Source organism: Manacus candei, unplaced genomic scaffold (assembly GCF_025592945.1).
Source record: "Manacus candei isolate 608988 ecotype Guabito, Panama unplaced genomic scaffold, ASM2559294v1 h1tg000046l, whole genome shotgun sequence".
Classification (NCBI taxonomy): domain Eukaryota; kingdom Metazoa; phylum Chordata; class Aves; order Passeriformes; family Pipridae; genus Manacus; species Manacus candei.
In genome coordinates this window covers 13,323,249-13,333,436 of record NW_026138094.1, presented here as the reverse complement: position 1 = coordinate 13,333,436, position 10,188 = coordinate 13,323,249, and the positions used below count along the sequence as shown (strand labels likewise).

At 44.6% G+C, this 10,188-nt stretch overlaps 1 protein-coding gene across 6 annotated transcripts in view; it reads right to left on the bottom strand.

Annotated features, from left to right (window-relative positions):
• Window positions 1–124: 124 nt before the first annotated feature.
• MEF2A (myocyte enhancer factor 2A) overlaps window positions 125–10,188 on the bottom strand; it is a 78,287-nt gene continuing 68,223 nt past the window's right edge. For 4 of the 6 annotated variants that reach the window (XM_051796797.1, XM_051796794.1, XM_051796791.1 and 1 more), the window contains 4 exons: window positions 9,398–9,421; window positions 5,731–5,857; window positions 2,354–2,480; window positions 125–1,948 (listed from right to left, as the gene is read on the bottom strand). In XM_051796797.1, coding sequence (XP_051652757.1) covers window positions 1,606–1,948; window positions 2,354–2,480; window positions 5,731–5,857; window positions 9,398–9,421 — 621 coding nt within the window. In that variant the 3' untranslated portion in view covers window positions 125–1,605. The remainder of the gene's footprint in view (window positions 1,949–2,353; window positions 2,481–5,730; window positions 5,858–9,397; window positions 9,422–10,188) is intronic. The other 2 variants (XM_051796796.1, XM_051796795.1) reach the window with 1 other exon arrangement.

Sequence of the window (10,188 nt, the reverse complement as noted above, 5' to 3'; positions counted from 1 at the left end):
AACTCCCAAAACCTTTTGTGCTCCTCTGATATGTGTCATTTCCCTATCATGAGAAATTAGGTCAAGTTTTTCCACTGGTTTTTTTTTTTTCTCCCTCCTCAGAAGAGGCAGCTTTAAAATGATGCCTTAAAATGTGTTGTAACAGATTTTTTATATTTATGCAGGATGAACTTAACACCGGATTTTTTTTTTTTGCCACTTTGCTATTTATATACATATATATAAAATGTATAATGAAGCTTAACCATACAGCACAGAGATTACAACTGAACGGCACACATTCACCACCAGTGAGGGGGCCAACCCCTTTATACACCCTCTGAAAAATCTGGATAATAATATTAATAATAATTAAAATCCAAAGAAAGTACAGTATATTTAACAAAATAGTAAATATTAAACAGTGAATACTCTACTTAATAAGGACCTCGCCTTGTTTCAAGTTGGCGTCAATCCACAAAAATATACTTTTTAATCTGGTGACCGTACAATACATAGGTACTTACACCAAAGGTGATAATATATTTAGGATGCTATATACACAAAGAGTTTGGCTCAAATTTAAATTTACATATAAGTGTTCATGGCTTATTTTTCCCCCAAGGTTCCGCCTGCAAGTTTTTCCTTTTCATCTTTGAAAGCAAAAACTAGAAAGTCAAAATAAGATAAAACTATACTCTACAAAAAAGCTACAACATACAGCTTTGGCTTATATAAATAATTCATAGCAGAATGTGTTCAAAAGTACTGTATATAACTTTATATATAGTCTTCAATTCATTAGGGTATTGTTTTCTTTAATATAAAATATACATGAGCTAAAATCCGTTTCTATATTTTTCAAAGGTATGAACGTAAAAACAAATTTGTCAAACATATTCCAATTATAACTTAATATATTAATTTTATTTTGTTAATGTTCTATTTTCTAGGCTAATATTTTCTGAATATTTCATGCGAGTTCTCTATGTCTTTCACTCATTAAAAAAATCACTTCTTTGACCCAATACACTATTTTTTTATTTTTTTTTTTGCACGTGCAAAACAGGGTTTTTGTTTTTTATGTTTTTTTATTTCTTATAGCATCAGCCCTTCTCCATGCACCCTCTGCAATAGAGACCCATGCCAGGTTGGGTAATAAAAGGTCAGTTTATGTACAGTATTGCTTTCTTCTTCCTGCTTTTCTACTGCTCTGCTGCTACAAAGCAATTATTTCTTAACTACGAGTAACCATGAGCTGAACTAACACACAGGGACGTACTACAGGCGAGCCCTGGGCTGTGGAGGAGGAGGAGACACTGCGGGGACAACGCTCTGCCAACGGCTGGGGCCAAACACAACTCCAGGGAAGTGCCAGACTAGATCAAACCTACGGGATTGTTCTGCTTTACCAGGGGACATCTGCAGCTATACACGAGTTTGTCGTAAGTGCCTGATGATCGGTGTATGCTACACACACTAGCACATATATATGCATGTGGAGATATATATATGCACGTATGTATATACATATAAATATACTTAGTCACGTCCTTATTTATAAATGTGGATATGTCAGGACAGTTCGTGCTGGGGACACCGGGCTGGCGGGGCGGCCCCGCGGGTTTATGTCACCCACGTGTCCATCCTCATCCGTTTTACCGACGGGCTCTCCCGGTCCTCGGCGTTGGGCGGCCGCCCCAGCACCACGGGCGAGTGGAAGTCGCTCCGGGGATCTTCCCGGTCGCTGCCGTCGTAGGAGCTGCTGGAGCTGCTCAGGCTGTCGACCGGGGAGCGCCCCAGCTCCTGCCGCGACGGAGGCGGCGCCGGCGGCTGCTGCGGCTGCTGCGGAGGGAACCCCGAGGGGGTGACGCGGTCCCGGGGAGGGGAGATGGGTTCAGACTTGATGTTGATGTTTTGGTTGGTGTTGATGGAGAGATTGGAACCCTGAGATATCTGGCTGCCAGTGCTGGGGAGAGAGCATTGAAAGGCACAAGTGAGGAAACGCGGAACGCGGAAGGAAAGCGACAATTCCCGTGTGTCTGAGGGGGCTCTTGGGGCTCAGCACCCTCCAAATGCACCTCACTGAAGTCAGAACAACGCTGAAAAAAAAGGTCTGAGCTGCATTTACAAAAGTTCAGAATGCACAAAGGTATTTCCCACTGCCAAACATTCCAGTTCACCAGCAGGTGCCTCCCAGGTAAGAAGCTGGGCCTGCAGGGACACCTCAGCTGAGGTCTGAGGTGACCAAAGGGACAAACACCCCGACACAGGAAGGTTTGGCAGCACAGATAAGAAGGTAAAATGGGTCAAATGCTGAACATCCCTGGTGCAGGTGGAAGAGGCAGAAGCCCCTCAGGACCACAGTACTTACACAAGGGAGCTGAGGGCCGCGGGACCGAGGTGGTGCTGCTGCCAGGCAGACACCTGCCCCAAGGACAGCATTCCTGGGGAGTTAAACCCCTGCAGGGCAGACAGGTCTGCACTGGTCAAGGAGTAATCTAAGGGAAAACAAACAAGAGTGATTTATAGATTTATATATATACACACACATGAATAAATACACAAGAGTTTATGTGTTACACACACATGCAAAGGCTTTCTGCCCAAAACAAATAAAGGCAATTCCTGATCCATAGGAATCCAAACATGGAAACTGAAGTCTGGGAGAAATCCTCCCAACCTCACAGGGAGCTTAACAGGACAGAAGCCTCCAAATGACAAGTTTTTCTGCACTCTGCTTTCAGGTCCTACATGTTGCTCAGAGCTTCTTCCAAACCACAGGTACAACATATGAATGCATTTTATATATCTAGGTGTGCACCTCACAGTAACACTGGTCACACTCTGAAGGGTTTTGTCTGCAGGGACATTTCAATATGAAACTCTGGGAAGGCAGGACAGGGGCCGGGTGCCCGAGGGACAGCAGGGCCAAAGGCACTGCCAAGGGACCCCTCAGTGCAGTCCCACTGTCACACATCACACCCTCCCCTCCACACACTGTCACTCCTGAATCTCTGACTAAACTGTCATCTCCATATCAAATAAACAAAAGAAACCTCTTTTCTTCAAGTAAAAAACCATCATCAAGTAAAAAACACAACTGAAATGGAGACTGGAAAACACAATCTATCCCCAACCCAGAGGCAGACCCAGCCAGGTATGTAATTTATGGCCTGGTGTGCTCTGCTCAGCTGTGGGGTTTGAATATTTGTTTTAATTTCTAGAATGTTTTAGAACCAGTAACTCAGGTGGTTCTGGTCCTTCTCTACAGAGGGAACACTTCTCCAGCAAAGCACATTATACAAAATAGGATATTTGTGGAAAACTGATACCCAGTGCTTTAATTAAGGATCCAAGAGCTGAATCCCTCCCTTCCAGCCAGGGTGAGGAAAAAACCTCATCAATCCAGAAAAACAATTTAGGTATTGAAATTTTATCTCAGTCCTGCAAAGAACTGCAAGGCTGGAATTGCTACGTACGTGGTGACTGCCCTCACAATCCCCAGATGACAGTTTGGTTTCAACATCAAATTTCTTCCTGCAAATCCCTTGAAAGGCTCAGTCTAATAGAAATGATTCTTAAGTGTGTGAAAACCACTAAAGGCTGAAAGCTTTGCACAAATTATTGCATTATCAGAGGAAATGGGCTGGGCTGGGCTTTAAAATCACATCCCAGTGATACCAGCACTTGTCCAATTGTGTAGGACACCAGTTTCCACTGTCTTTGCTGCTCCCTGAGGTTCCCACTGCATGTGTGAATCTTCCAGGTTATTCTGGATGAGGGATGCACCCAGTGCTGCTTCCTGAAACATCAGCCTGTGAGGGAACAGAGGGATCTGTCAGGCAACAGGGGAAGCTCAGTGTGGGCCTTCTGAGCAGGGACCAGAAGGGTTTGCTTTGAACAGCCATTAAATCCAAGAGATGAACAACCTTTGGGGCAAGTCCTGGGTCTGCATGTGCAGCTACTTCACACTGAAATTTGGTTCCAAAGCAAGTCACAAATCTTCACCCTGTCCATGACACTGCTCCTGCCTCCCTTTAGACTTCACCCCCTCAGGGCAGAGACATTTGTGTGGATGTTCAACAGCTGGGCTGGTGCAAACACAGCCCTGGCTGAGGAGGGCACAGCCCTGTCCTTGAGGAGGACACAATCCTTTGTCCCTGAGCCCTCCTGGCTGCAGCCCTGCCCAGGGCACTGCCAGATAATGAGCTCAAAGGCAAATACAAGAAGTGAGGTGCTTGGCTGGCTAAAATAAAAACTGCAGTGAAGACTTTCAAAGCTAAAAATAGTGGAGAAAAATGTATAAAATCCCATCTTTTTTGGGGGAAGTGACCATAAAAGAATGGCTGCTCTGTCTACTCCATGTCCCAAAATCAGAGACTCCTGGTGATGCTCCTCCTTGCAGAAAACAAAGACGACAAAACCTCTCACTCAGCTTTTGGGCATTTTGTACAAACCTTGAAGTTTGTTGTGATTTGTCCCAACCTTTGCACAAGAACAAGACCTCGAGGTCACTGCCAACAGCCCAGCACAGCTGGTTTTACCCCTTCCTAACAATGCCATCCCAGGGGGGCTCAGCCTCGGGCAGCAGCAGGTCCTTGCTGGAGCTGTTTGGCACTGGGGCAGCTCCTGCTCTGTTCCTGGAGGAGCCACCTCTGCAGCAGGTGTGTCCCTGTCCCCCTCCCAAAATTCCTCTTCTAACCCATTACAGCACTTACATCTGAACATTTAACCAGACTTCATCTAAAGAACAGCAAACTGGGGAATTATTTCCTTCACTTTCCTTTCAGTTTTAAACCCCAAGGTATTATTTCTGACTGACAGGATTTATTGACACTTCTCTGCAATGTAGCTTCTCTGCAGGTGCAGCTGAAAATCCAACTACACAGCACAGCTCAGTGCTCATCAACCTGAGCCCTTCATGGAAATTATTAGCAAGATTCCTTCCCTGATTACACACAGGCAAATAAACAACCTGAGATTGAAGGGAAAATTATCTCTATTGGGATGGAGAAAAGCAGGAGGCACTTCAGGTTGAAAAAGACTTTTAGGATCATCAACCACTCCCCCAGCGCTGCCAGGGCCACTCCCCCATGTCCCCAAGTGCCACATCCATGTGCCTTCTAAATCCCTCCAGGGATGGGGACTCCACCACTGCCCTGGGCAGCTGTGCCAGGGCTGGACAAGCCTTTTGGTGAAGGAATTTTTCCTCATATCCAATGTAAACCTTCCCTGGTGCAACCTGAGGCCGTTTCCCCTTGTCCTGTCACTCAGGAGCTACTTCCCAAACCAGCAAACCACTCATCACTTTTATATCACCCAGTTCCTCACATCACAGGCAGCTGGGGCAAAAGGCAGATTTAAGGTCCTGCAGGAACAGCAGCTCTGAAGAACCAGCCACTGCCTGAATGTGAGGAATTCCAGTATTCCCGGCCGGATGGCTGCAATGGCGCTGCTCTGGGCAATGGATGGCCCTGGTTTGCAGCCTGACTGGAAGCTCCTTCCCCATGGAAGTCCCAACATTTACACATTTCACGAGCAAAAGGCTCAGTTTTGCTGAGCAAGAGCTTCACTTGGACCCAACGGGAAAACAAACCCACGTGCCACAGAAATGCAAATTTCCTGGGCCTATGAATCCCAAAAAAGCCTCGGCCATCCCAGTCCCAGCCCTGCTCCCAAACCTTCCCAGTGTTGTATCCCCCAATCCCAAGCCTCCCCAGTGCTGCAGATCCCAATCCCAAGGCTCACCAGTGTTGTAGGCCGTGGGCATGGCCGAGTACACGAGTCCCTGCGGGGGCAGGCTCGGGGTCGTCACCGACACCACGGGGGTGGCGAGAGGCTGCGTGGACTGAGAACTGCTGATCCTTTGGGTGTTCTGCAAGGGAGGGAAAACACCACTGTGACACCAGGGAGAACAATGGAAAAGCAAAGGAGCATTCCACCTAAATGTTGCTGTGCCGAGTTTCTGAGTTAGGAAATACGTCCCTCTTTTGATCAGGGTCGATTTTCTAAACAAGTTGAAATATTTCAAGGCAACCAAAAATGATCTTGGCAAACTGAAAGGAAACACTGATTACGGCTCACTGGGCCACTTCCACAGCATGCAGATTGCAACAGTGTTAAGGACACACAAACAAATGCAATTTCTTAGGGATACACACAACAATTCTCAGAAGTTCTGAAGTGATTTAAGAGTTTTGAGTTTTAAGGGGGTTTTAGTGCAGATGGTGAGGTGCAGTTCCACCAGAAGAGATTCTCCCACTTCACAGTTGTTTATCCAATTTTCCAAATTTCAGCTGCCAGTTTTGACACTGTGCTGACTACACCTGTCCTGAAAGGAACACAGAGATCTTCTAAATTGGTGTTGATAAGACTTCAGTGATAAAATAATCTTGCTGTTCCCATGGTTCCTGAGAAACTGAGAGAGTACTTGTTATAATGCAGAAATGTTTCCAAGCAAATGACACTGGAGTTCACACAGAGCAACTGTGCTTTTTGACAGGGAAAATAGCTAAACTAGATTGTCTCACATTATCTAACTGTGGGCACAACTTCGCTTTTTAATAACAGCCTTTCTTTCCCATTTACTGCCATGAACATCTGCAGCAAACACATCACTCAACCTAAGCTGTGACCAAATCTGCTGCTTAGAAAGTTAATTAAAGCCCGTGGTGAACAGCAGCAGCCAGCAAAGCTGCTCTCACTGCACCAAGTGCTCCTCAGAACAGGGGGTTGGGCACCGTTTGGCCAGGCCAGGCACTGCCAGGAACAGAGAATGGGGCAGCTCTGCCCTGTTCAGTGGTACCTGCAGCAGTGGCAGCAGCCTCTGCACCCTGCCTTCCTCCACTCCTCCAGAACCATTCCCAGTTCAGGGAGCTGGGTTTCAATCTGCTGCAAATATGTTTTTAAGGCAAATCTCTCTCTCTCTACCTCAGAGAAAATATTTGCTGCAAAAGGAGCAGTTCTTCCTTCATCTCTTTGGCAGGTTCCATTTCCCACCTTTACAGGACTGAAGTTATGACTTCTTTCCCTTTCCTGCCAGACACAGGGATTTCAGGATCTGCACCACTCCATTTTTTTTCCTCCACTCTGATCTTGAGAGAAGGAGCAGCATTAAAAATGCATCACTCCCTTTTTAATATCAGAAGGAGCAGGTACAGAAATGGGGCTGTGATCAATTTTAAGCTTAGATTTGTGAAGATGAATTGAGGGTTATCAATCTTGTGTCCTTCCCATTTAAAGCAAGAAGTTTGTACCACAGCTTCCACATTAAAACGAGCCACAGCCTCCCAGCTTCCCACCTCTCCTGCTGCTCAACTCCCACCTCTGAGCCTCCCAAGGATTTGGGGGCTCTTTGGCATCAGCTGCCAAACACACACCCTGGCAGATGAGCCCACTGTGCTCCAGAGCTCCCAGATTTCAAAGCTCCCAGGGAAAGTCCCACCGATTTTCTGTAATTGATCCCTTTAAATCACTTTAGTACTTCTGAAAATCCCCCCCAGACCAAGTTTATCTGGCACAAAGAGATGTTATTAGAGCAGATTTTTGTGTCTGTCAGGAATTGACCTTTCTCCAAAGCTTTCTTGGATGGCAGCCTATAAAGTTGGGATTACTGTATAATGGAAAAGTAAAGAGGAATATACTGGGAAACAATCCAAACCAAAGGATTTCCCCATGGGATTTTTTTTCTTTCTTTTCTTTTTTTTTTTTTTTTTTTGAGTGGCTAATAAAGGTGGTTTTCTGAGGTAATTTATTTCTGAATATAATTGCTGAACACTAAGAAATATTTAGATGTGCCCAATATTGGTTGTACTTGGAGGTCCATGACAAATTTCGGGATATTTTATCTGTTTTAGCTGGTGCAAATGTAACAGGAAAAATTCAGTATCTTTATTGTTTATTATTTTTATTTATTATTGATTATCTTATTAATTATTCTGTTATGCTACACTGCCCTTTGTAGCTGTTTTTCATGTTCAGTGCTCAGTTCCAACCTCACAGGAGGAGTGTTCACAGACAGGATCTGGCCCTGCCCAGCACTGGCACTGGCAGCAGGGATTGGCATAACCAGAGCAGTGCAGGTGCAGTCGGTGCCTCCTGAGCGTTCCGAGGCAGACACATCACCTCTCCTTTGTGTGACTGTTCCTCCCCTTCCGGCTGAGCCAGGGTTTAAAGCCACTAGATGGCCCACGCTCCACACGGGATCCCAGCCCCAGGCACTGCTACATCCCACTGCAGAGCAGTTTTGGCAATTTTGGGCAGGCAGCAACACCTGAATTCCTGCAGCATTTGCATTAATTCCAATTGCAGCGATATCCTGATTCAGTGTTTTGACACTGAGCTTTATTTCTTGCACTGAAAACCGGACTCTCCCCTAAAGGGAGAGGAACATGTCTGACTGTTCCATGAGCAAATCACCCCAATAAAAACCTCAACAGTGACCATTTTCCCTCACTTTTGTAAATCAATGTCTGTGCTTAAGGTAACAATCACCCACCAGCATGCATTCAATCACGGCACTGATCTAAATCACCACACTTTCCATGCTTCCATGCAATTAGAGCCTCCTCTGAGCAACAGGTCCATGTTCAGAGACAAATCAAGGCCTGCCATGGGCTGATTTCTCTGTGAATCTGATGCAGCATCTTCTGCCTGCTTTGTGCCACAGCAGCTGAACAATTTGCAAATGGCTCTAAAAATAAGTCAGGAATTATTTTAGCCTTACTTTGATTTTCCAGCCAGAATGCCAAATGTTCAAACCTTTGGGGGGGGGAGGAGAAAAATACCCAAATCCCCAGAGTTTCCTTTCAAAAGCAGAATATCTTTCCACTGGGAAAAAAAGGTAGAATTATTCATTTGCAATCCTCTGTTCCTTTTGGTAAACAGGGAACACCCCCCTGTGGTTTGATAATCTCACACAGGATGAAATAATTCCAACCTCCAAAAAGGTGACCTCACCAGCAATGATGTCATCTCCTTGAAAATAAGAGAAGTAACACAGGGCTTGTGTTACAATCTCAAGAACTTCACAAGTGAAGCCACTTGCTAAAAATATTCCAATAATTTAGGGGGTGGGAAGTGGTTATTTATGTTTTACATAAAAGCCAGGACATACCCTACACACATGGACAGTTACTTTGTAAGGCTCTTTTCCAATGTTCCCTCCAAGAAAAACAGAAACATTTTCAGGAAAAAAAAAATAATACAAGTTTACAAATGGCAAGAGCTGACTTTGGATGTGTTTTCAACTTGAATTGGTCGGGTTTTGAGTCTGATAAAACAAATGTATTTTTGTCTGCTACCAAGGGAACACTGGAATTATTTAAAATATGTAATGAAACTACAGTTAAAAAGCTGTAGTGAAAGACATTTCCAGCATCTTGCTGTCTCTCAGCAAACAGCAGCCCCAACTCACCAACTCCAATTCATCCTCCTCCGACTGTACTCAGCAAACAAGAGGGATAACACAGTTACTAAAAATAGCATTGCTTTTCAAATGACAGAAAAAAAATCACATTTGTGCTTCAGGATTTTTTGTCATTTTAATTAATAATGTGAATTTGACACCTAGACCTGTAAATAATGCAACAAGAAATGTGATACTTCATGAAATTCTTGTCAAATAAAAGCTGTGTATTAAAAGAACATGTGGCTTTGGGGAAATGAGTGCAGGGAGAGCTCGGAGAACACAAGGACACCAACACAGGTAGAGGTGGAGCAGAGCAGTCTCTGATCCAATAAACCAGCTCAGCAACAAAGTACTTGTCAAATACAACCACCAACCCAGGCCAACATCTCCACTCTGAAATCCCTCCCCAGTTCCCTCAAAAACACAGACAAAACCAAAGCTGAACATCATGTTGTTGTTCTTCACAACACAACAGTAAATAAATGTTGTACCTCACTAACATCAGACCTGCATGAGCAAGATCCTCTTCTTGTTTCTGATTCTAATTAAAAGTGTAATTTCCATTTTAATGATCAGCCAGTGTACTTCCTATCTCTCCTGCACTTCAGTATTCCTAGAAAAACCTAAAACTTCAAGAATCATTACTCTGAGGCTAATTACAGCTTTTGTTACTTGGATTAATTTGGTATTATTCACCATGAATACCTGTAACAAATGTAAGCCCTTGTGGTGGCTTAAAAACAAACAGGAATTATGCAGAGAGTCCTTGTGCTGTTTATATCCTGCTCCTCCTGGTT